The 27739-nt window shown below is 43.1% G+C and overlaps 1 protein-coding gene across 2 annotated transcripts in view; it reads left to right on the forward strand.

Annotated features, from left to right (window-relative positions):
* Positions 1 to 27739, forward strand: part of LOC311032573 (glutamate receptor ionotropic, delta-1-like) — a 388903-nt gene that overhangs the window by 174333 nt on the left and 186831 nt on the right. For both annotated transcript variants that reach the window (XM_084039468.1, XM_084039469.1), the window contains exon 3: positions 20829 to 21113. In XM_084039468.1, the coding sequence (XP_083895594.1) occupies positions 20829 to 21113 (285 nt within the window). The remainder of the gene's footprint in view (positions 1 to 20828; positions 21114 to 27739) is intronic.

Below are 27739 nucleotides of genomic sequence, written 5' to 3' on the forward strand. Positions count from 1 at the left end.
CTCTTCCCACAATGCAGTGGGTGGCTCTGTCGGTGTCAGAGGCCGAGGAGCGACAGCGAGGCTGATTATTTGACTTGTCTCGGCGGTGAGAGCGACTCGAGTGTTTATGTGGGATGAAGCGGTCAGCTGGCCGTTCATCATCATCAGCTGATAGATGTCGGTGCGGTCGGCGGTCGGGTCCGACATTAACCTTTCGGCTCGCCTGCTGCGAGCTGGCAAACAAACCCGAGCACCTGCCAAAAGCAGCTTCTACCAGCCAAATTACTTTTTTTTCTCCTTCACATTTTTCTCACAGATCTGTGATCAGATCCTATGAGAGTTGCTCAGTAATGAGACAAAGACTTCACATAAAACTTGCACACCTTTTAAGAAAATAATAAAACCAGCGGCTTGGGTGTTCTGTGAGAATATTCAGACGTTTAATCTATTCAGAGCCTATTTCAACATGAAGCAGCTTTCACTGAATCGCACATGCTTATATTCACTCTTTGCAGTTTTCTGCAGGTTAGAACATTCACAAAGGAAACACGGAAAAATAAATAGAGGTCCTGTGTTGTTGGACTCATCCACCTTCAATCTCTTCTCGAGTCCACCGAGAAACAAGATAATTAACTTTCCACTGACATTGTGACACAAACCATGAACACTTTGTGTCCCTGTAGACAGAATCAATAGATGATCTTTCATGACTAATTCGACCTGAGACTAACTCATTGTCCCATTAGTGACCAAACTAACGAGCTCGTTAGCTCTGAGTCCCGCCCCCCTCTTATAATAATTAAATGAACTGGTGAGGGGGGGAGGAGCCTAGAGAAAATCAAAGCTTTCTGACAGGTTGTGACTAGTGTGCTAACGGTTAGCTCCACCAATTAGCCCTGTGAGTGCTCCCACACTCCCACTGGGACCGGGCCCTTAGCCGAGGAGCCTTGGGATTGCTTAGATGTGATTGGCTCATCGGTCAGAGCGAGCGCGAGGAGAGAATCTACCAATTTATTTTTCTATTTTGTCCCTTCATCCTCCCCCGCCGCCACTCTCTGAGTCGTTCCATCCATTAAAGTAGAGAACCTGCAGGAAACCAGCGTGACCTTTACCACCGTTAGTTATTATGCGTTGTTACGCGCTCTCCCTTCTAACCTCCGTAACTGCTCCTCGGTGATAGACGGCACATCGTGCTCCTCCGCATTATATCACGCCGAGCAGATATACTGCACATCAGGCCGCCGCGTTCGCACGGAGAGACCCTCCAGACTCCTGCGGGGGCCAGTCGAGTGTCCACAAACACCACCTCGCCTGCAGCAGCTCTCCATTCTTCCAGTCACACAGATGATGGTGGAGAGGCTGCTGTTTGTTGACAGAACTGTAATCCAGCAAGCAGATGGGGGCTCCGAGAGCTCCCGCCAAACCAAAGCCAAGATGCACGATAACGGGGCAACGAGCAACGAGCGGACGCCGGTTGTTTAACACGGAGGCGTCCGCTGTCTCCTGAATATTTTAAGCTTCACAAAGTCTGTAAATTGGTTTGTGTGAGGAGCGCGGCGCTCGTTGTGCCGCCTGCGTTTCGGGGATAAACAAGTCCAGAGATTCACGGTGTGAGCCATCTGCCGCGTGACTTTAAAAACTGTGAAAACTGCTGCCTGCGCTTCCGCGGGACGGCGTGGACGCCGAGCAGCGATCCAAGCGGCCGTTTGTTTGGGTTCAGTGCACATAAATGATTCAGGTGTAATTCCTCTGCAGCCATTACAGGACTCCTGTGTGTGGAATAGAATATCTGATGGGCTGAACTTTATGTAAGGTGGCTTTAGATAGCAGGAAGGAGGATGGGGGTATAGTGAGAGAGAGATGTCTGCTCCTTTTATGGTGAATCCAGATGTTTAATCATGATATCCTATATCAAAATAACACAAATTGATGGTGCATCCTTGGTCTGGTGCATGCCAGCATGGTACCGGTGATCCTCTTGGATCCTGCAGGGGAGTTGCAGAGCTCAGTGTGATGCACAAATACTGAAGTGGTGCATGGTATTTATATATATATATATTTATATAATTGGATGGTGTGCCAGGTGGATGTTCATCAGTATGTAACGAGGAGAGAATCTGACCTCAGGAAACCTCACATTCCAACGTTCCTAATTCCTCATCAGCCGATGGGACCATGTGTAATTAGCCGTGCGATAACCTTGAATAACTGTGATGTAATTGTTGTTTCTGTTAGCTTTGCCCGGCCGGTGCTAATTGATTAATAGCGGGATCGTTGCTGCTCATTGTTTGCTTACCTGAAGCGTGTGGCAAAGGCATTCTGGGAAATATAGGAAATCAGTATAAGAAGTACAGGAAGATAAAGGAGGCTGAGGGAAAGTAGGTCCCCCTCGGGAAGTGACACGGGACCGATTGATGGTATCAGCAGACTCACGCAGTCCTCCTACCTGTCTGCCTCCATATCAGCCTGTCTATCTGTCTTTCTGTCCTGTCTCCGCGTCTCGCCCGGACGGTCATTTATCCCTTTATTTCACCGTCCTGTCAGTCTCCGGATCTGTCAGCGTTCAGCTCTCCACCTGTCTGTCTGTCGGTCCGTCTGTCTGCTGTCTGTCTCCCTGCCTGTGTTGTGTCGTCGTGCAGGCTGACTGATGGGTCTGTCCCTCAGCTGTCTCACTGTGATGAATGCCCCCCGGAGACAATCCTGCTCTCACTAATACATCATTACCTCTCGATTTAACACACTCCCCCACACACACACACACACACACACACACACACACACACACACACATACAAGTGCATTCCGTGCTCCATCTTCTTTAGCTTACTGCCTTGGAAACTGCATTAATACCCCCCCTCACCTGAGGTGTTTGGGGTTCAGAAGGTCCAGCTGCTGACCTGAATGAGCCGTGCACGCACACATGTGTGGCGTTTGTGATTTCCAGGGTTCCCTGAAGGCAGCGTTGTGGCTTTGACCGCGCGGCTGCTCCTTCATCATGATGCGGTTTGACTCCAGTGGCCGTGTTTCACCTGGAGGCAGGTGTTTTGTTGTTGGTCCCGCCCTCCCCCCTGTCAGTCACAGTAATGAGCTGTCATCACTCCGGCCTGATGCTCAGCTCACGGCGGTTTCTGTTTGATTCAAAGGTTGCTATGGATACAGGCGTTGGTGGACACAAAACCGGAGCTAAACGAGTATTTTTCATCGGCAGAGATACAGAGATGCAGGGATGTGATCTAAAAGGGTTAAAAAGGCATTTTTCATGTCACCTTGACTTTACCTCACATCTAAATAAACTGCTGATGAAGATGCTGCAATGTGGCGGTGTGAGGTCCTGGTTCGGGGAGCCGTTGAGCCTGATAAGCAGCGGATGAATGAATGATGAATGAATGTCTGAATCAGGATGCGGGCAAAATGGCGATGGTGATCAGAAATTCTGCTCTGCCTTTCTTTTAGAAGCAATCTGGTTATTACTTTTACTACCACACACACACACACACACACACACACACACACACACTGGTTCTAAAATCAGTGCTGCAGGTTAAATCTTTGCGCTGCAGGAGAGCAACTCCTCCGGCGTCGTTAGAAACGCCGGGAGACGGCGTGAAAATGAAGAAGACGTACAGAGAGCGATGAGACGAGATGGGGCTTCGATACCGCTAATGGTTTTGTTTTGTTTTCAGCACATTAGCTCCGTCCAGACCCTGAAACTCATTACTGATAACAACATTCTCCGATTCATCCTGGTGTTTGTGTCTCCGCCGAGGCCCGAACCCACACCGCCGGTATTTATACAGCCGAGTCGACATTGTGTTGTTTAAAAATACATTATTCAGATCATAATAGTTACCAGCGTTTTTGTGTGGCAGCTCATTTAGTCAACAATAAGGGAATATATTAGTTATTATTTCTGCCAGGCCTTTAGGAAGTAAGTAAAGATGAATAATGATCTTCATCCATCAGTTTATGGTCTTGAGTCATTTCCTCTCAGTCAGACCGGACCAGCAAATCAGAAAACCTTCTTTTACTGAGGAGATATCTCCATCTAATACTGACAATGTGTGTGTTTCATTCAGACGTATCACCTCAGTGAGCGAGCTAGCTAGCTAATACTGTCCGAAAAAATAAATACTTGGAGAAACAAATCAAATCCTGGCAGACAATTACCAGAGAGAACATTTTCTTCAACCATATAATGGAAAATTCTGTCGATATACAGTTTATGAACCGGACCAGTCACAGACGTTTCCATCAAAAAATTCATTATCATAAAAAATGGAGTTTTCCTGGCATATCTGGTAACATCAGCGGAGTTAATAAAATCTGAACGACACCGAGCTAACGTTCGATCCTGAACATGATCATTTGTTGTTTAATTTTTACCACTCGAGTGTGAGGAAGAAAAAACGAAAAGCTCACGCACCACATGAGGAGACCCGACGCCTCTGAAGTGAGACGGGTTCCTTGGCAGTGAGACGGGTTCCCCTGCAGGCCTCCCACAATGCAGTGTGCATCGGACACATACAACAGCTAGGGTAGTCTAATTTAAAAAAGTTCTTTAAGTGTTAGTGACCTTCTAAGGATCTGAAGCTTGATTGATGACCGACTACAGAAGTAGTGTAGTGAGACGTCTGAACATTAGCATGCAGCTCACAGAGCTGAGGATTAAACATTGAGCTTACTCCCTTCAGGTAACACCGGGACTTCTCCTCTGCCACCAACTCACCGGCCGCCTAGTGGAGAGGAAGGCATGCCGTCCACGTCGTCCAATCACTCTCAACCCACGAGAGATTGTCAGTGTGTCTTTCTGCATTACGAAAGGCAAACGTATGCACACTTAAGGATGTAACACACACACTGTCGACAGGGCATTGGTCGGTTGGTTGGTTGGTTGACTGCTTTGTTGGTTGATTTCTTGGTGGCTTGTTTAATTGCTTGGTTGGTTGGTTGGTTGATTGCTTGCTTGGTTGCTTGCTGGCTTCCATAGGTGCTTGGCTGTTTGGTTGGTTGGTTGGTAGGTTGCTTGCTGGCTTGGTTGAGTGATTGGCTGCCTCGATGGTTGTTTGGTTGCTTGGTTAATTGCTTGGTGGCTTTTTTAGTTGCTTGCTTGGGTGTTTGGCTGCTTGGTTGATTGGTTAGTTGGTTGGTTGGTTGGTTGGTTGGTTGAGTGCTTGGCTGCTTGGTTGGTTGGTTGGTTGGTTGGATGGTTGCTTGCTTGCTTGTGTGCTCGGCTGCTTGGTTGGTTGGTTGGTTGGAAGGTTGCTTGCTTGCTTGTGTGCTCGGCTGCTTGGTTGGTTGGTTGGCTGCTTGGTTGGTTGGCTGCTTGGTTGGTTGCTTGCTTGCTTGTGTGCTCGGCTGCTTGGTTGTTGGTTGATTGGTTGCCTGCTTGCTTGGAGGCTGCAGCCTGGGGACTGTCAACCATAATAAGGTCCCGGTCTGCACCATCATTAGCCTCACAGGTCATTTATTTAGTCTCCTTATTAACAGAGACATTGTTGAGCAGCAGCTCAGCCCTGAGAACAGTGGAGCGGGGGTTGGGGGGGTCATAATGGTGGTGCAGGGTCTTATGGGTAATGGGGCCTGCAGATCCGTGTAGATAGATGGTTTAATTAAGCATGAGAGAATTTAAGCCCCCATCGGACCGAGGTGAAAAATGAGCTCCGAGGGCGTGTGTGTGTGTGTGTGTGTGTGTGTGTGTGTGTGTGTGTGTGTGTGTGTGTGTGTGTGTGTGTGTGAGAGTGTTTGATAAGGAGACAAAAAGCTTCATGACCCTGTTTTGGTTGAAATATGACGGCAACACAATTTAACTCCAAATTGTATGTGAAATGCTTGTGTTGATCTGACTTTAACAGTCTTTAACTAACAGTCCTCATTCTACTGCGTATCCTGTATTTAGAGAAGGGACAACCACAAATATGTAATCTATCGTGATATGTTGAGTTTTAGTTCTTCGTTATTTGAGGCTCAACGTCCTCGAAGCGGGGATCATGGGTTTGACTCCCGGCCCGGTGATCAGTTTCCCGCATGTCTTCTCCCTCTATCTCTGTTTCCACACTGTCTCTATAAAATAATAAAAGGCTTGAACAGCGTTCTAGCCGAAAAAATAATCGTAAAAAAAAAAAGATATGTATATTCAGTGTAGTGAGTGATCATATGATTTAACAGCTGTGATGTACTACACTACCAGCTGCTGTTTTAAATGAAGTGTTACTAACCAGAGAAGAACATTGTTGTTCTGAAACGCAACAAAGAAGAATTACAAAAACCCACACAAACATACGTTATTCATAAAAAGGTTTTAAAATCAAATGCAGAAAAGACAAAAAGTATATATCAAGACAGGGAAAGGAAAGATTTACTGTGAGGGATCAGCTGCTCCATTGGTTTCCTGGAAGGGAACATATATAGAGAAAACATTTAACACAAAAAAAGAATCCAGACGCTTCCTTTGTAAATAAACAGCAGTGATATGAAGTATAAGTGTAGTTAAACGGCGTAAAATATCATTATTAAAGTCAAGTTAAACGTTCATGTTGTGTTGATTTTGGCGCCCCCTGTGGACAAAGGTCCCTCTGACAGCCTGTCCTGCTAAGTCCTCCTGTGCCTCCCTTCAGGCCTATTAATACGGCCATCAGCTGACAGGAAGTGAACATGGACCCAAAATGTAGTACAAAAATACTATAAATAAGTATGAACCTAGAAATATGTTGCCTTTACGTTTCACGGCTTTAAAGTACTTCCTGATGATCGCAAACATCATGGCGAGCCATCAGAACCTCCGTGTGTCGGCTCCACTACTATTTTACAAATATGAGCTTTTACATCTTTTAATTTCCTGGAGTCGGCCAAGCAAGGCAGGACATGCAGCCAATGCGGGGGGTTGATGCCTGTTGGAGGTCACTGATGCTAAAACCCCACTTCTACTTCTAAAGATGCTTCATAAAAACATGGCTGGAGGCAGGAAAGGAATCAGGGATGGAGAGAGAGACATCAGGTTGAGAAGATGAATGAAAAGAGGATGGGGGATGAAGGCATGCTGGTTGATGGAAGATGAAGAGGAGGAAAGGGAAGCGCTGATAGAGAAATCAACTTGAAAGCAGGAGGATGAAAGAAATGGAAGAAGGGAGGAGGAGTGAGACATGAAGGTGGTCAAATGTTAGAATAAAGGAGAAAATGAAGTTATTGTCCTTGTGCAGCTTCGTCACTTGAGAATCACAAACATGAAGCTGGTTCCTCTCAAAGATGAAGACAACTATCCTTCCTCTCCTTTCTACTCGTTTATTTGAGGGTTGCAATGTTATATAGTTGTACATCATTAGTTTGGTGAAAAAAACAAAAAACACAATTCTACACAATTTTAGGGATATTTTAATAGATTTGAACTTCTATTCAATTATGAAGACAACTAACAAAACTCACCTCTTTTTCAAGGGAGTCCTGGCCAAGAGGCAGCAAAATAAATAGAAAAGAAATGATAATGCTCCCACCCAAAAAAACTAACCCAAGCGCTTGGATAATTTCCCCTAACCGTGGGGCCCATTCGTAGCGTTGGTGCACATGAAGTTTTATCCGGTCACAAGACTTTAAACTTGGAAACAAGGACAGTTCACACAGTCTGCTTTAAAACAGTCCCGTCTCTCGGTTCCGTTCCAATGTCAAGTACTCACGCAACCTCCCGTCGCAGATGCAATATGGCGTTAGCCAGCTAGGCCGTAGAGCGATGTCCAGACAGCTCCGCGACGACTCCCGTAGCCCGGACTACCAGCAACACATCCTCGTTCTCTGCTGACAGACAGCCTTGGGTGCACAAGTGCCAAGAGTTCGGCGGTGTTGAGCCGCGTGTTTACCAGCTGGATTGCGAGCGGCGCGTCTTAGAGTTTTAAGTCCGACGGAGAGTCCGCATGTGTGGATTCGTGTGGCCGTGGGCTGCCCGGTGTTTGAGTGAGGACCAAGGGCTTTTCAACCAGCTCTGAGGACACGAGGCCCGAATATTCGGCGGTGTTCATGTGTCTATTTACCGGAGGGAATCTCCACAACGTGTCCGAGGGTTTACGGTTCTCCGGACGGACCAGGTTTGCGGTGCGTAATTGTGGCTTTGCGTGGCCGTGGGCTGCCCGGTGTTTGAGTGAGCTCCGAGCGCTTTTCAGACAGCCTTGGGGGTATAAGTGCAGACAGTTTGGCCCGGTTCGATTGCCTATTTACGGGCAGTATTTCGGGCTGCGCGTCTTAGAGTTTTGAGGCCGACGGAGCAAAGTAAAGTTCTGCTGCTGCTGAGAAACTAGTTCCTCAAAAAATGGATGATTCATGCGATGCAAGGTTAGTTTTGTTTCAAATATTTTTCTATCAACACACTGTACATCGACAGTCTAGTGTTTTAATGGATTTACCCCGGGTGCACTGTGGAGTGGGCAAGACTGTTTTTAATGCTTGTCTAGCTAAGAACCATTGACTCGCGCTAGCTATAGCATAAGCGAACTCGGCAACTAGAAGAACTGAATGAAATTTCTTGAAAACATCTCCAGACGTCTCGAACACACCGGCTCACTTGGAAAATAGGTCTTATGTCCACAATTCTGAACTATCCCTTTAATCAGTTGTAAAGGCCATAGAATATTTTTAAACAATATAATACATGAATTACAGAATTAATACATGAACAGTATTAATTTAAACAAAAGTATTGCAAAACGGGAAACAGGGGATTCTGGGAAATGAAGTCCTACTCCACTCCGTGTTCGAAAAACAGTATAAAGGGATAGGCTGCATGTTTTTACCATCACTTATATTATAAAACAGTAAAATAAAAAATTATGTTTTTACACATTTTTAGAAAACCCTATTTTTGTGTAGGGTTTTCTAAAAATAGGGTTTTCTAAAAATGTTTAGGTTTAGTTTTCCTGTTTTAGGAAAAAATATTGTTTATTTCCGCGGGAGGAAGTCTCTAGAAGTTCTCCGGGACAGAGACGAGCGGCTGTGTTTTTTTCCTCGGCAGAGAAAGAAGTCAATTTGAGGAGACTCGAACTTAATGTTGGCCCAGATATTGCACTGCCTGGAGAGACGTTATCGGTCAGAGGACTCTTAACACATATCTCCATCGATTGTGTTTTAGTTTACACGACGGTGACGGTGTTTCTTTTCTCGAGCCGCGATAGCGTGGTCTTTGTCACTAGCTCCGACATTAGCGCTGCGGTGAGTTAGCTTGGTGGCAGAGAGCTAGCCTGCTTCACAACATGGACGCGAGGAACGACATTCGTGCGGGTCGTCAGGACGGAGCGGACGAGGTACAACAGAGAACGAGGATGTGTTGCTGGTAGCCCGGGCTACGGGAGTCGTCGCGGAGCTGTCTGGACATCGCTCTACGGCCTGGCTGGCTAGCGCCATCTTGCATCTGCGACGGGAGGTTGCGTGAGTACTTGACATTGGAACGGAACCGAGAGACGGGACTGTTTTAAAGCAGACTGTGTGAACTGTCCTGGTTTCCAAGTTTAACGTCTTGTGACCGGGTAAAACTTCATGTGCACCAACGCTACGAATGGGCCCCACGGTTAGGGAAAATTATCCAAGCGCTTGGGTTAGTTTTTTGGGTGGTAGCATTTTCATTTCTTTTCTATTTCTATGTGAACTGTGAACATACTTTGGTACAGGAAATGTTGTTGTTTGTTGGTTTCTACATATTTATCCATGTCTGAAGCATTCTCCAGGTATCATTCCAAAGGTTTAAAAAGGTTTATAGCAAATAAGTGTTTGTGTCTTACCTTTACATATTGTTCGTTAACATTCTTTCAGAATAAACTGGATTTACTTGATTTCTGAGGGCTTACATAATTTTATGCTACGGCATAGCATAGTGAGTTTTCAGTGGAGGCACCGCGCTAATTACATGACACCTTCTTTTGTTTCTCACTCAAGTGATAAAGTCCCCTGTTTAATTTGGTAGAGAAGAACCACAGCAAATTCACCATCTTTAACTGAGAACCTAGGACCTGTTTTATTCTTATTGGGTGTGACCTCAGTGTAGATTTTAAACACTAAGGAAAAAGGGGTTACATTTAGAAAACCCTACAAACAGAATCTAGAATAATGACACCTTTGCCATGATAAATCCAACCTGACTTCCTGTGCACGTCTACATTGCCTTGTGGGTAATTATACCACCTGAAGGCCACTTTGTTTCATCAGCAGGAGGGTTAAAACTGAATTCCCCATTCTGATAAAAAAAAATAAAATAATGTGTGCGTTTTTTGTGACAATTGTTTGCTATATCTCTCAGGGCAGCGACACAAATCCTCATCTGCATGAAGGCATTGTGTGTTAATAGCTTACTGTAATGAACAGGGAGGATTGAAAGCAGAGCAGGACAAAGAATCCACTCCGTCTCCCTGCTTTGTCTCGTGCCACCGATCTGCCTCGTCTGGCAGCGCTAATCCTTTTGTTTTGTTACACCGGCCTGGCTATCTGTTTCCAGCGCCTATCGATCCGCTGCGCCTCCCTGCCCTCCGCGCGACACATGAATGACTCTCTCTTCCCCTCTTATTGTATTCTCTTAAGTCATGGAGATGGGGAAAAGGTCGGAGGTGAGAGTCAAAGCGGCAGATGAGCTGATGATCTGATACGAGGGTCATCTTTTACACGTGGACGCAGTTACAGACATGACCACTCCATAAATATCTGCAGGCCACAGCGGGTCTAGACACGTTGATCTGAGGCTGCATGGAGGTTTAACCCAAATTCAGACCTCCTGTACCTCAGACAGTGAACTACATGTCTAGTGAACTACATGTCTAGTGAACTACATATCTAGTGAACTATATGTCTGGTGAGCTACATGTCTAGAGAACTACATATCTAGTGAACTACATATCTAGTAGGGTTGCACATCTCTTTGTGAAAAAATGTTCGATATGCATCTAGATACACAGGTTACGATTCAATTCAAAAACGATATCCTTTATCACAGACCGATTCAATTCAAAAACGATATCCTTTATCACAGACCGATTTGATTCAAATCGATTCCATACCGTGTAAGAACGATACGATTCGATTCTACGGTTAATATTTGTTGTAGATATTTTATAAAATAAAGAAGCCGATTCTATGAAAGTGACAGTACTATAGTTTCTTTTCAAATATGTAAAATACTACATATCCCCAAACATTGTGGCTGTATGGAACTGGCAAAAAAAACAGAACAACAAAATCACATGTCAATGTATTTATTTTTAGACATGGACCAAAAAAAAACTCTGTCTGAATCGTTGGATGGCGGTCACAGGACAGCGTCGTGGACGCTACCCGTGCTGCGGCCGCCTCTTGTGGCGCAAGTTGAGACACAAGCGATTGACATTCAAAGCCGTCCGTCTCTCACGTACGGTCGCGGAGTGCCTGCGGTCACACGGCAGCGTCGCAGCCGCCTACCTTTGGGTCATTCCGTGTCATTTCATCAAATTTCTGAAAATCTTCCCACCTGACCATCTCAGAATGTCCTGAAAAAATTCAAGTACAAAGACACACTTGTTAATAGGACAAATCCAAAATATTAGGTCCCTACTGTCAATAGTTTTCTCATGAAACATCATTGAATGAAGGGTAGTTTAGACGGTTTTTGGCATCATGCTCTGAAAAGCCATTTTTAAACAGCAATATCTGGAAAACTATCTCACCTGTGGTCTTCAAAAATTTGTACAAAGTATATCTGTTACTAATAGCCTCCAGACATGGAATATCAGGGGTGTAGCTCAATGATAACCTAGTATGGTAGGTACTTAAAATGTGGCTTGTTGAAATAAAGTAGTACATTTGAAGAGTGGCTGAGCTTTGCAGATAAAAGACTTCTATCACTTCTGCCTCTATCTCTGGTGTTAGCTTAAACATTCTACAAAATATGGTTTCTCTTAGATTATTAGTTTCACAGATATTAAAGTGTAAGTTTGGCGGAAATTGAAAATAAAGCTATTTTCTGAATGAAAATACATCAACTAAGCCGTGGAGGAAGTAATTATCGCTCATCACGCAGTTCAGAGCTAGCACGGGTCGGAGCTAGAGTCCAAAATCGCAAACAGTGGGTTAGCATGGGGCAGACAGCCACACGCTTTCAAAATCGCATTTTTAAACCACTAACATTGCTCAAAACAGCGCCAAACCTCGTCAGCAGCTTGCTCTGGGTGTCTACACATAAAACGAAGCACCAACAACTCAGTTCATGAACCCGAAGTTTATAACAGAAGACAGTTAAGAACACTCACCAATTCTACCCCTGCCAGCTCCTCGCGAAGGATAGTCCGTAAGTGTCGATTACCGAACGAGTTCCCGTGTGAGATCTCGCGTGACATGTATGTGCTTCAGATAAGGCTGCTGTCTTGAACTGATTGGAAGTGTATACAAACTATCCCGACGTTTTTACCCACCGTTATTAACTTATATTTGGCCAAACTGCCACTAATTTAAAAGTATACTCGTTTTATTCTGGGCAAAATCTTCAGTTTCACTTTCACTTTTGCATTGCGTTCGGTAATCGACACTTACGGACTATCCTTCGCGAGGAGCTGGCAGGGGTAGAATTGGTGAGTGTTCTTAACTGTCTTCTGTTATAAACTTCGGGTTCATGAACTGAGTTGTTGGTGCTTCGTTTTATGTGTAGACACCCAGAGCAAGCTGCTGACGAGGTTTGGCGCTGTTTTGAGCAATGTTAGTGGTTTAAAAATGCGATTTTGAAAGCGTGTGGCTGTCTGCCCCATGCTAACCCACTGTTTGCGATTTTGGACTCTAGCTCCGACCCGTGCTAGCTCTGAACTGCGTGATGAGCGATAATTACTTCCTCCACGGCTTAGTTGATGTATTTTCATTCAGAAAATAGCTTTATTTTCAATTTCCGCCAAACTTACACTTTAAGGCTCAAAAATGGAAGTTAACACATCTTTGCCCAACTTCAGAGTCATATTCCAAAAAACTGACAACACATATCAGGTCCAAACTTACTTTTTTTGAAAGATCATCTTCTTGGTAAAATCATATTAAAAAATTGGGAGGGTGTTTTGCCTCATTTTGTCGCAGTGATTTTTTAAAATCCTGATATTGGTGGGGTTTTTGTGGCTGGTTTTGGTACTGCATGTCTTAATATCCTACAAGTAAACATCACAGCAGGGCAATTCAATTGTGTTTTTTACCATTTACCAAAGACTTACATGTGACTAAATGCTACTGATAAATTTAGCCTCACAAAAACATTAAAATGTAGCACAGTTGTAGTTACAGAGGGAATAAGTCCTTGGATGTGAGTTGAACATGCTGAAAGCATGAACAAACATATGATAGGATAATATTGAAGACTGTACATTTTGTCATACTTTAAGTACATACATTACCAGCCAAATCAAATAATAATCTTAATTTGAGCATAAAGATTTTACATTACAGTAGAGAAGTCTCCAAAGTTTCATCTTGAATAACAGTTTGTCTCTATGCTCACTATGAGACAATATGTGAGTTGTGTGTATGATCAGAAATGGTGGATAGGAAGTATCAGAGATGTTTCAGATGAAGATGTACTGGTTCAGTTCATGCACCCACATGACCCTGCCAAGAGTTTCTACTGGCCAAGAAGCGAAGACATGTGCAATGTCCCACTGCAGCATAGAATTGCAAGATTTGACGTTCCCTCTACAGAAACTGGGTGCATGTATGCCATCAAAAAAGATGAGCACAACAGAGCAGAGATGTACATTAGACAATTTGTAAAGTGACTGCCAAATTATTGAATGTGACGAAGGAATTGGATCTAAAAGATGAAAAATGTATGATCCCTCACAGTGAGCATAGAGACAAACTTATTCAATATCAAACTTTTGAGACTTTTGTACTGTAATGTAAAATCTTATGCTCAAATTAAGATTACTATTTGATTTGGTTGTGTAATTTCTATACTTAAAGTATGACAAAATGTACAGTCTTCAATATTATCCTATCATATGTTTGTTCATGGTTTAAGACATTAAAAGCTGCTTTCAGCATGTTTAACTCGCATCCAAGGACGTATTGCCTCTGTAACTACAACTGTGCTACATTTTAATGTTTTCGTAAGGCTAAATTTATCAGTAGCATTTAGTCACATGTAAGTCTTTGGTAAATGGTAAAAAACACAATTGAATTGCCCTCCTGTGATGTTTACTGGTAGGCTATTAGGACATGCAGTACCAAAACCAGCCACAAAAACCCCACCAATATCAGGATTTTAAAAAATCACTGCGACAAAATGAGGCAAAACACCCTCACGATTTTTTAATATGATTTTAACAAGAATATGATCTTTCAAAAAAAGTAAGTTTGGACCTCATACGTGTTGTCAGTTTTTTGGAATATGACTCTGAAGTTGGGCAAAGATGTGTTAACTTCCATTTTTGAGCCTTAATATCTGTGAAACTAATAATCTAAGAGAAACCATATTTTGTAGAATGTTTAAGCTAACACCAGAGATAGAGGCAGAAGTGATAGAAGTATTTTATCTGCAAAAATGGGAGCTCAGCCACTCTTCAAATGTACTACTTTATTTCAACAAGCCTCATTTTAAGTACCTACCATACTAGGTTATCATTGAGCTACACCCCTGATATTCCATGTCTGGAGGCTATTAGTAACAGATATACTACATGTGAGATAGTTTTCCAGATATTGCTGTTTAAAAATGGCTTTTCAGAGCATGATGCCAAAAACCGTCTAAACTACCCTTCATTCAATGATGTTTCATGAGAAAACTATTGACAGTAGGGACCTAATATTTTGGATTTGTCCTATTAACAAGTGTGTCTTTGTACTTGAATTTTTTCAGGACATTCTGAGATGGTCAGGTGGGAAGATTTTCAGAAATTTGATGAAATGACACGGAATGACCCATAGGCAACAAACAGTGGTGATCTGGGTGAAAGTCGCCAGCAAACTTGATGAACGACAACATGCATTTCCCTTGAGAAGTAGTTCACCATGTAGTTTTGTTGTGTGGTAATCCTGATTATGTGGTTTATTCTGAAACACAATTAGAAACCAGAAAAATAACCTGCAGCTGTTTTCTATTTCCATTAGTCGCCATGTGGTGGTTTTTATGCTAATCGGCATCTCAACCCGTTAATGCGTCACATGCCAGGTTTGCATAAACGCCTCTTTCACTGCACACGAGCAGAGATCTGCCTCTCATTTATGAAAACCATCTGTTTACCTGGAGAAAATGGCACGCAGCTGGAAGGATGTTTACATTCTCGACGAATCACTCTACGACTGAGGATCTCTGAATGGGATGTGTAGTCATATCTAAATCTGAGAGGCCTCCATAACATGCAGAGGATTTGTTTGTATAAATCCATAACCCTCCTGCTCAAGGATAAGATGTTTGTTTCCGAGAGCTAATTTGGAGGTAAGATATTGATAAAGATCCCACTAATAAGCAGGGAGGCAGGGGAGGGGGCAGATCTCTGTCTGGCTCCGACTCTAATGGTTTTTGTCTCCCGCCGTCTGGTAGGAGTCACTCTCTAAGTGTCATTAGGATGCGAGGGGAGTCGCTCCCGCTAAATATTGCACAGGCTTCATTTAGCACAGATGAAACCATGAGTCACTGTGGACTCGTAGAGCGAGTGATTCACGTCGCAGCCCGAGTCCTCTTCAGCCGGCTGCCGAGTGAGTTATTCCAACGGCTTCCGGCATTGTTTCAACCGCTCCCAGCCTATTAGTCCCATTCTAGTATATTATGCTAATTGGTCCTCAGTGGTTAGAGTGCCGGACCGACCGTGGATTCCAGCCTCCGACACTCCGAGGCTCATTAAAGACAGGATTGTTCTCGTCACGCAGATAGACACCGACAGGAGACACGTGACCCGTTACGGATCTTTGGTTTAATTGGGGACCGGACCCGAAGATTTACGGGACGTTATCGGGGGAAGCATGCTGGGAAATGACTTCTTCTTATCCTTAAAGCAGAACAACAGCAACATTACGAACTCCAGTGTATTATTTATGAAGTGATAACCATTAGGGGTGTGACGATACACTCCGCTCACGAGACGAGACGAGAGACGATATTGGGTCCACGAGAACGAGACGAGATTTTAAGAAAACTACAATGACAAAATATATGACTGGACTAACAGACTTTAATTTAACAGAGTTGCACATGCATTTTGAAATATTTTATTATAACTCTTTACATGCATGATGTAAGCATGATCTTTTAATAAACTTCTTCTTTCACAAATTTAAACTAAAACTAAAATTTATAAAAGTTAAAATAAAATAACTAAAATATTTCTTTTTCCCAAGTGTAAATATATGCACAACCAAATCAAAGTTCTACTTTGTCAATACAGAGTTCAAATAGTGCAAACGGAGCCTGACCAAGTATGTCATGAACAACATGCTGCAACTACAGCATCTTCAGCATCTCTGACATCGCAGCTGTCAAGTGTATCAATGCTTCGGGAGTTCTGTCTTATCTCTGGGCTGGTGATGCTGCTATGGCAGCTTGCTGCTCAAGGTAACGAGCCAGCATATCCAACGTGCCCGTCATTAACTTGTGTGATGGTAATTGTAGCCGTTTCTGCTTGGACATTTTCACCGCGTAGCCGCTGAACTACAATGGAAAAAAAGCAGTCACACGTCTCACCCGCCCGAGTAAACGAGCGATGCGGGGAACACCGGGGCCATCTTGGGTTGCAAAATTTAAAGTGTGCGCAAAACAGATGTGCGACTTCAATCCCGCGTCGCGCACGGCCACGTCCATATTACGTGCATTGTCGGTAACAATAAGCGATGCCGTGGTTGGGTTTTTTAAGCTCCCAGTCAGTAACAGCTGTCTGTAAAACCTCAGCTATGTATAGCTCACAAATCTCGCGAGACGGATTTTTAACGTGAAGAGAAATATCGTCAACTTTGATCTCGCGAGATCTCGTGGTACGAGATCTCGTCACACCCCTAATAACCATATTTGTGAATCTGATTTGTCCTCTGCTGGAAAGCTGAGCCACCAAATATGGAGCTGCTTCATAGACAACTAGAAAGGTGTTGTCAGTGGAGACCAGATCGCCGCTATGTTTGTTCATGTATCATATTTTTCGGGACCGTTTTTGCCCGTAAGAATATAACAGGCTTACATTTTGAAAATGGCTGTAGTTTCCCTTTAAAGCAGCAGTAATTTCATTATTTCACTGTATTGTATTGAGTTAAAAAAAAAATGGCAACAAAATCACCATTAGCTTTGCAGCTTCTTCAAAGTCCAACCACTGTTTTGGTTTTCTGGTCTTTAACTGGGCTCTAATCCACCAAACCAACTCTGATAAACTGTAGCTAACCAGAGGCTGCTGAACAAAGTGGTACATTTAGCAGCTAACGGGCCAGATATGGTTTTGTTGTGGTCCAAACCCGAAGCAGGCTGATAAGCGACAGTGTAACCACTCAAAGACAATAATACACTTTGTCAGAGGCCTCGAGTCTCAGACTTAACAAGTCCTGGAGTTGCTGAGGAGAAGCCACATCCTGACAATTTATTTCTAATAAATTGACCTGATGAGTCAGATTCCAGTCTTATCAGGTGGGTTTTTAGCAGCAACAAAAACACATTTACTAATTTATTACACGATTGCACTCTAAATGCTTCAGTCCAAGTCCATTAGCTCCACTTTCGCAGAGACCACATTTGTCTCATTATCTTTCAGACCATTTACATTTGTTCCGTAGGTGGCGTAATCGCCTCGTCATCGCTTTGCCGGATGCAGACGAGGCACAACATTGCAGATGGGATGTTGTTGCCTCAATAAAGAGGGATTCTGGACACGTAGGGAACAGCTGAATGCTGACGCTCTCCTGCACGGAGAGATTCAGCCCCAGTTCAGCCAAGTTTGACTCATCAAACATTAAGCTGCAGGGTCCCTGCGACCAGCCAGCTGTTCTGCCACTGCATTTTCCATTTTTCCCTGGAAGACTACCTGCTGCTTCATGCTCCTCTGCCTCTGCATAAATGTTTTTCTTTGTAACATTTCCCCTGGTGGGAGCTCAGTCATAACACGCCTGCTGCCCTTTGGAGCTTCTCTCTTGACCTTAAAGTCCGGACACATCTTCTCCTGCAGAGATGGTGGGGCTCTAACCGGAGATGAAAAGGCCCGCTGAGAGGCTTAAACTGTGGCTGTCTGGCTGTCAGGGAAGGGCGGGGTGTGAGGAGTCTACTCTCACCGTAACATTTAAAATAACAGCAGTCGCATTCCTGTGTCGCTTTAGTTCAACCTGGTTCAGAGACGAGTTGGTTAGTAGCATAACCCTCTACAGCAGGCTGCTCTCATCCACCGTCCTAGCTAAACCTACCAGTAATGCACTATATAAGCTTCATGTAATACATTCATATGCAATCAGAATACTTTTTTAATCCCTTCTAAACAGTAATGTATCTTATACACATGAGTAATCAAATAAACTTAAATTAAATACTGATGCTAAATAAAAGTCATGTGTGCCTATGTATGGATATAACAACACTATATCGTCCATTTCTGTATTTGCTGTTGAGGTAGTAGTCTGTAGTACTGACGTAGTAGTATCATAACAGGATTATGGTTTCCGGATGACGACAATCCTAATGAGTTATATTCTGTCATAACGCTTTTAAAAAACACGATGGTGCATCCTCCGCGGATATTAAAAATCATGTATATTATAAGTAAAGAGAAGTTGGGGGAACTTAAAGCGTGGTGTCTGCAGTTTGGCCTCCTGCTCCTGACGGGGTTTGATGTAGCTGCTTCAAAGAGAGAGAGAGAGAGCCCACAGAGCCCAGAGAGGATGATTAGCTGGCCGAGTGGCGCTGCCTCAGCAGTGAGTGTACGGGAGAGACTTACTGGAGCTCTGTATCTGGAGTTTAAATATGCAAAGGTGATGATACTGTAACTGTCTGATATTCAAAAGTGCAGAGTGTAACAGCAGGAAGCAGAACCCACAAAACCCACTTTTTTAAGAGGCACACAGGAATACGGTTGTCTGAGAGCATGATTGGTGTTTGGAGGTTAGGCCGGACACAGGGCATCTTTTATAGAGCGCCTTAACATCAGCGGGGATTCAGAGCTATGAAGGAACAGCTGCTTGTGAAATGTAAGTGGATCAGGTGTGGATGGCGAGATACGTAACTGAAGAGAAGTGAGAGACACGGAGGAAGGCTGGAATCGCTAATCTGCTTCCATCTCCCCAAAGTGGATAAGTGAGTGGCAACACATGTTCCCTCATGTCCTCTCTTCTGCCAAAGGTATCCAACACGATACCTTCACACATGTGGAAACACATGATCAGATTTTTGGTCCTGGAGTTAAAGAGTCACGAAGAGTCACGACCCCAAATGTATTTGAGCAAAGGCTAGGGTGCGACTGGGAGGTGGCGGTCTATAAGTCCAGAAAATGGCATCCTTTGTACGTTTTCTTCACCTCATGTGGGACAATATGGAGGACACTTCCGAAGACCACAACAGTGCGAGTTAGGCAATAGCACAACACTTAGACTAGGCTACGTGATTGTGGGACGGGGGATGTTTTTGATGTGCGATCGCTTGTGGAACAGTATTATCTCCCATCCTTTCATAAAGGATGGTCCGGTGTTTCCTCTGCTGAAGCATTGAAGCATCAACATAATTCACACAGCTCTTAGATACTTCCATCATTCCTGTCAGTCAGGAGCCTCCCTGAGAAAAAAAGCTGTCCATCCGAGAAGGTGTGGGGGGGGGTAGGCTGAAATATACCTGCGGTATCATCAAAGGTCATGGAACTTGTTTGGAAAGCAAACTGCTCTGTGGAGAGGAAATTATCTTTGTTATCATGTGAAGTCTGAGGTGGCTTGTTTGTTGGTTTGCAGCGTAATATGATGTTACTGCTGATGACTGATTATTTTGTTCTTTTCTTTCAATTAAGAGTCATTTTGTACAATTTCTAAACAAAACAGACATTGGGCAAAGAAATTAAATGGCCAAACAAAACAAACAACAGAAAAGAGACGCAGATACGTGGGGGTTTAGGGTGACAACCTGAGTCTGCAACATTCAACTGCTTCTTTGGAAAAATAATTAGTATAATTAAAAGTGTTTTTTATGCAAAAGACTTTGAGCAATGTTGATGAGCATGGTGTTTGTGTGGGACTATGGGAACAGACACTTGATGATGATGGTGGTTATGTCTCCATACCCGGGGTCGCTGTGGAGCCATGAAACCAACTCAACAAACCCTGTTACGTTAGTCCAGATGAACCCATAGATGACTCTGAACCCTCAGACAGGACTTCTTCATAGACAAGCTGATTCTGCTCATTGTATTTCATCTGCATGAATGGAAGCCTTTGATTTCCACCTGTTGTATCTCCAAACAAACAGTGATGACAACTAAGATGATGAATCTGCCTTTTAGATGTGAGCCTGATCTTAACTTTCAGCTAAGCCTCAAGAGACATGCTGCCTTTTTTAATAATCCCAGTATCTGCTCTCTTGAGTGCAGGTCTGAAGGTTCAATAGTAGGTCAGAGATAAACAACTCTGTATCCTGTCAGACTTTTCGTTAGATTTATTGTAATGCAGCCTAATATCCGCAATGAGCGGTCAAGACATCGTTTAGTATTAGCACTGGGCTCCACGAGAACTCTTTGCAGCCTTCGGTACTTCTCATTGGCTGCACTCATATTCATTGTTTGCTTCTGGCCTTTTTGAAGCTGGTCAACAATCATGGGCTTATTCCAATTCTGGAAAAGCTAATTCTGTTGTCAGTGAAATCAGCTGTTTAAGTATATTTGTGTAAATTGTCCACATGTATTCCAGATATTTACATTTGAAACTCCTCTCTTTGCCTCCTCCAGCCTGCGAGCTGATGAACCAGGGCATACTGGCGTTGGTGACCTCGACTGGCTGCCCGTCGGCCAGCGCCCTGCAGTCCCTGACGGACGCCATGCACATCCCCCACCTGTACATCCAGAGGAACAGCCAGGGCTCGCCGCGGACCGCCTGCCATTTCAACCCGAGCCCCGGCGGGCAGCGCTACACTCTGGCAGCCCGGCCGCCCGTCCGCCTCAACGATGTCATGCTGACTCTGGTGGAGGAACTCCGCTGGCAGAAGTTCATCGTGTTCTACGACATCGAGTATGGTAAGTGAGCATCAGATTTGTGGATTTTGAGGAAACCGGGCCTGAAGCACAAACTTGTGGAAAAGCTGATGGACTTTCAGGTACTAGTTGTTGAAAGTTTGAATTTGTTGTGAAGGGCAACCATCCCAAAGATGTTAAGGTGTTCTGGTGTAGCTGCGGAACCTGATCATGATCCTGTAGTCAGCCATCATGAATGTGTATGTGAATGCTGACATGTAGTTTAAAGCGCTTTGACTGGTTGGAGGACTTCAAATGTGATCTATGAATGCAGGTCCGACAAACAGACTTTTACCCAGGGCACCACCGTTTGTGTCCTTTGTGAAACTAACAAATACAAGTCAACCTGACTTGCTTTACCTGAGGACACATGTTTAAACCCAAACCAAGTAGTGTTGTTTGACTAAATAAGCAAAAAAAAAACACATTTGATTAAAGTCTGGAATACTTTGGAAGTCACTTTTTTCCCCAACTGTGTTAGTTGGATACTTGAACGCTACATCTCTGTTTTTCTCACCATTCCCGCCCCGTGTTGTTGGGATGATGCAACAGAGTATATTTTTTTCTGATATTTGGACTCAATGGGATGTCTGTTTCTTGTTTGGGGTTCAGCTTCCCTAAACATTCTGTGGAAGCCCAAGTAACACAGCAGGTCGATGACTCACCTGCTCACCTGCAAAGAAACAAACTTGCTCTCATGCAGGTTTACACTTCAGGTGGTAAAACAAGCCAATATCTCTGTTTGGAGCTTGTTTGGAGATTTGGAGAACTTTGGTCTATAGAAGTACGGAAATAGAGGCCACAACATGACTTTTTATCCTGTTGAAGGGGTTGTTTTCTTGGCAAATGCAGGGTCGAAGATAGAAGATGTTGGAGTGAGTCACATTGGAGTGATACAGACAGAAAGTAACTTTTTAATTTGTGATTGTTGGATGCATGAATACAATAGACTTAACTTGTCCAAAACAAAAAAAAACTGTTAACTTGGTTGTCAACCTCTCCCCAATATCATAGACATTTTAGCCCTATTTGTAGTCCCCATATGCAGAAAGCTCAACCAAAGCCTGAAACATGAAGCAGTGAATTGTTGAGTTGACAACTATATTTGGAAATGTCAGCTCTCTGTTATGTTCAACTCACTTAGAAAACATGTAGACAAATCATTGGAAAAGCATTAAGAATAGCTCCCGGCTGCCTGAATGATTTTCAATGTCTTCTGGCCTTGGAAAGGTTTCCATTGTCGTGTATTGCAGCAAAACTTCAGACATCGACTATCCTGTCTTCTGTATTTGTTTGGAATGGCTCACTTGGACTGTATCTTAATGAAATCGCATTAGGCCCAATGGATTTTTGAGCGTAATCGATACAAGATGGTGGCAATTACAATATAAGGATATAGACAGATGCAGGCATTTAGCCTCTCAGATACTCTTATCCAGAGTGATTCAGAGTAAGTGCATGTGGAGCCACAGGCCAGGATCTCGTTCCTTTAAGAACAAACCGAGGACATAGTTAACATTTTAGACCAAAGGAAGACGGTGAGGCTGCAGAGAACTTTTCTTTTCCGGAACCACATTCATAGTCATAAATACACAGTTCAATACAATCAAATACAATCAAAAATATTTCTTCAATGGCAGATCTGGGTTTTTGTTATTTCTATCTTCCTTTAGGTTCTGCCCAGGTCAGAACTGCTCATTCAGCAGGCGAGTAGCTTCAGAAACCCCTCCCCCACTCACCTTCCAAACAACTGGACAAGTCTGTCCATCCTTTTCTTTTACGAAACCGACAATCCAACATTCATACCAACTTGACGCCGTGATTGGCCTGTCAATAACCGAGGAGTATGCATCGCATGCACTAGTTCTGTTTGATCTTAACATTGAGAGGAATTTGATTTAGTTAGTTGAAAAGATTATCTCACAGACTTCTCTGGTTCTGAACATTTACAATGTCTGTTAACGTTTTGAAAACCTTACTTATGATAAATGTATCTAATGTAAATGTAATTTATTGTATATCATGAACTTTGTCGACCGTTAGAATGTTAGCTAGCTGACGAACGTTAGTGACTGTAGTGTTATCAGAGGCATTGAGCCTGTTACTATATTTATTATTTCCGTCTGTAGTCTACATGCATGCACAATAGAGCATACAGCATTTTTCTAATCCTTTTCCCTCTGGGCTGAGCCCCGGATGTTTCAGAAACCTAGGAAAGCCCCTGGTTGTTACGAGCAGAAACCGACCCTGAGTCCAAACTAGATTTACATATCAGCCCTTAATGAATATAATGTGACATTCTGGTGTCTTTTTTGTGGCAATGTTTTCTCAGTCTGTGAGACTGAATCAAATTACTCACCATGTGCAGGAAGATTGCTTGGCAACATAAAAAAAAACTGCCTTCATCTTCCATGTGATGAGCAGCCATCAGTGATTTGACTTAAACACATACGTGGTACCCGAACCTCCCTTTGTGTTTTCATTATCGTGTATTAATTTGCTCTCTTCATAATGTTGCCGTCTCCGTCACCAGATGACTGGTTGTTGAATGCACACAATGAATATTAATAAGGAGAATAAAGGAATCAATCAGTGTTTTTGATCATGAAACATCGTCTTCGATCAAACTCCATTGATGGTTGAAGCCTGCACTATGTCCCCTGTTATCCACACAATGGAGCCATTAATACAAAGAGGGACACCAGCAGCTGCTGCTCTGCACTGGTGTGTTTTCAAGTTTTTTTTAATTTTTTTTTACGTTATTAATTTAACGAATGCAGTGTGAGATGACAGCCGGGGTGAACAGAGCAGCCCGTCTACGGACAGATTTAAAGGCCGCTGTGCTCTGATGTGAAGCTGCCCTCCAGCTCTGATATGAACAAGTGTCAGATGGACCGATGAGTAGCTGAGAGTAAACCTCTGATCCGGCTCAGACCAGCAGGCGACTCGCACGGAAAACAGGGATGGCAGGAGGTGAACAGATGGAGCCGACCCTCCAGGATGACATCGCTTTATATCTGACAAAATGCAATAACGTGTGCCGAAAGGGAATAAAAGCAGCAAAAGACGAGTCATCATCTAAAGGGAGTGAAAGTCATATAAAAACGGATCTTTAAAAGTCACAGATACCTTTTTAAAATTTGAAATAGTTTAATGCCAAAAAATCCAACAGAGCTGTCGGTTAAATGATGCATGTTCTCCTGTTAATAACTTGATGGTTAATTGTCTGGAAGAAACTGATGGATCGGCACTGATGGATCCTTCGGTGCTTTTGAGATTTTTTAAGAATTTGCTTTTTTTGGCTTCTCCCCAAAGTATTAACACACATTTTTGAACATACCATCAAAGTTTTATGATGCTTTGACTGCTCAGTCACTCTGGAATCTGGTGTGAAATCCCCCAAAAATACTGGAAGGAATGTCATAAAGCATCGGTTCCATGAAATTACAAAAGCATAGCAATGGTCTGTATAAAAACCTCTGTGAAGTTTCCAATTTAGACATTGTGACTGTAAAAACATAATGCTGTTGAACTTTTAAAGGTCACGGCTGTGAGCGCCATAGAGGAAATTCCATTTGCCTCCATTGTATCGGCTTGTCAGTTGGAGTTTGGGTTAAGTGTTGCTCTGAAAAGACCAGAAAACTCGCTTTGAATTCTTCAGTATTTCTCTGCAACATAAGGTGTTCATGACTGAATAAGCAAAAATATTATTTTTCTGCTTTAAATCTTGCTGAATCCTGGAAATATTTTTTTATACTTGAGCCTCCGACCATGAAGAAGAGCACAGGAGAAAAGAAAATACAGGTTTTATTTGAAATAACCAAAAGTGTTTATCCTCAGCAGAAAAAAAAGTGTGTTGATGGAGGATTGTATTGCTCATAGGGAGATGAAGTGGATGTATTATCATCATCTATTATCTGTGAAGGTTTCATCGTAGACAGCTGGACTCAACCAGGGGTTCTACCCCTAATGGGCCAACCTAACCCGCAACAATCATGGTCCGCCATCATAGTTTTTGGGGCTTTTAACAATCCTTGAAGAACTCTTACCATCCAGAGAGGGTTCTAAGGATGAACAAGGTTCTGAGTGGAATAACCCTTGAAAAACGATTTTTTAAAAAGGCACTCTACAGAAGCAAATGGTTCAGCACAGCACCCCACAGAATTAAATTCAATTTGAAACAGCAACCGTTTGGTTTGGAAATAAATATGTTTCCAAGGAAACGTAACTGAGAGTGCACTTCAGTTATGTGGGAACATCATTTAAACTCTTTAGTCACCGTAAAACTCTTCGTCATGGTGCAGCTGCAGCTCGTGTGTGGACAGAAGATGACGTGTAGACGAGACTGATGTCAGATGACTGAATGATGATGTGAAAACTCAAATTTGATTAAGTCTGATTATCCTGCTCCCCCCCCCCCCCCCTCCACAAATGAACCAATCAGAAACCAGATGTATCTCCGACATTTGAGTCCTGAGCTCTGAGACTGAGAGGTTTGCATCCCACAAAGTGTCAAAACATGTATCTCATCAGTCAGCAGTGGCCTCCACAAAGTAATCTTTAATTATGTCCAATTTGAATGGGGCCTCTTTGGTTGTTTTTATTCGATTGTTTAATACAACTGAAGTACTCACTTCAAAAGTAATTGGGGTTAGTCTGTATATGATTGTTTTTAAGTGCAACAAGGTGACTGTGTTGACACACCACTCACCAATTAGTGGAATCAGCATCATTGTCATCCATTGAGTCGAGCCGATTCCGTTCCCTGCATGTTAATGGTGTTTAACCCCTTTGAACGTTTCCGTGCTCCCATGGCGGAGGAGTTCTAGTTCGACGTGTGATTATCGGTTATGTATCGTTGTCTTTTCTGACACTGCTTTGATCGGAACTTCAGATTTAGTTTCATGACCTTTGATTGCGATCTGTTTGAGGTTTAAATGTTGTTATTGATGACCAGGTTTTTACAGATGATGATTTAGTTTGATGTTAAAATGTTACCATGACAACTATCTTTTAATAATGCCATTAGATGAACTACTTTCTACAATGTGACTTATATCCTATATCCAAACACCCCAAGATCTCTTTCGCCATGAATATACCTTCACAAATGGATTATCAGACAACTTTGGAGAAAATGTATCCTTTTGCTGCTGCCGACTTGAACAAAACTTGAAGTGACACTTGCTCAAATCATATGCCCGTGGAGTTTCACCAGACCACGAAGGTTCGGAGTCACTTTGTTATTGTAAAGTGTGTTGTGGTGGTAGAAAGTCTCCTCATCACCATCCGTCTTCTATCGGCTTTCCATTCTAACTTAATTGTCCCAGAGGGTAGATTTGGTTTGTTAAACTGCACATGACAAAAGACAAACCTCGTCGCTGGACTTAATCACACGACTGTATCGATCTGGTACCCCTTGTTTTCCTGTTGACACTAATCCTCTCTAATGCCCATGGTTCCATGTTCTCTCATCCATTCAGTCTTTATCTAACAGTGTTCTGTTGTTTTCTGCACTTCCCTCCACAAACTCATTCAGCACTTCAGTACATATTTAATCACTTACATGAAGATAACCTGACCTGCCCTTAAAAATAACAACATGTATACTAGAACAAATAAAGGTACTGCCTAGAACCTATATGACTAAAAGTGTATTCTACTGGAGCTCATAGGATAACCCTTTTTGGTTCCAGGTAGAACCTTTTTCGGTTCCACTCAGAACTTCCAATGAGAGGTTCTACAGACAACCCTTCAGTGGTGTAATGGTTTCACCCATAACCATATCTGTGGGTTATATGTTGAACCTTTCCACCTTATATTGGATTCATCCAGAATCCAACTGTGTGGTTCTGAAGAGAACCCTTTTATATTTTAATTTAAAACCCAACTGGGGTATTCTGCTTGGAACCATTTTATATTAAAGTGTTTAATCTAGAACACAACCGGGGGGGGTTCTACTGTGGACTCTTTCTTAATTCAAGGTTTCCTTTCAAACCCAACTGGTGGATTCTAATGATAACCTATGTCAAGGGTTCCATCTGGAACCCAGCTGGGTGTTTCTACTGAGAACGCTTTCATATTCCAGCAGTTTCATCTAGAACCTCATTGGTGGGCTCCACCGAGGACCCTTTCATACATCAAGGTTTTCATTTAGAGCCCAACTGGGCTGTTCTACCAAGATGCCTTTTATATTCCAACGGTTTGATTCAGAACCCAACCAGAGGATTCTACCGATAATCCTTGCATAATTCCAGGGGAGGCAAGCCCTTATGGGCCAGCTCAACCCAAAACAATTACAGTTTTTGGGGCCATGTGTTCGATTGTGTTCTTAGGATGAAAAGGGTTCTTAGTGGAACACTTAGTTTTTCTTAAATAGAGGTTCTTAAGCAACACTTGGTTATGGGTAGAACATCAGCCCAGGAAGATCCCATGTCCATACAGGTAGTGACTATTCTGTTCAAAACAAAAAGACTGAAGAAGAAGTGAAAACCAGCCTTAGGTTCAATGATCCTGAAAGTCAACTAAACAAACCGCAAACACATTAAAGTTGGAAGTTTGTACGCCAACTTTAAATGCACTGACACCCACTAAATCTTCTTCTAACCCCTCATTGTCCCCCTTTCTCC

The sequence above is a fragment of the Eutrigla gurnardus genome, assembly GCF_963514095.1.
Source record: "Eutrigla gurnardus genome assembly, chromosome: 22".
Lineage (NCBI taxonomy): Eukaryota > Metazoa > Chordata > Actinopteri > Perciformes > Triglidae > Eutrigla > Eutrigla gurnardus.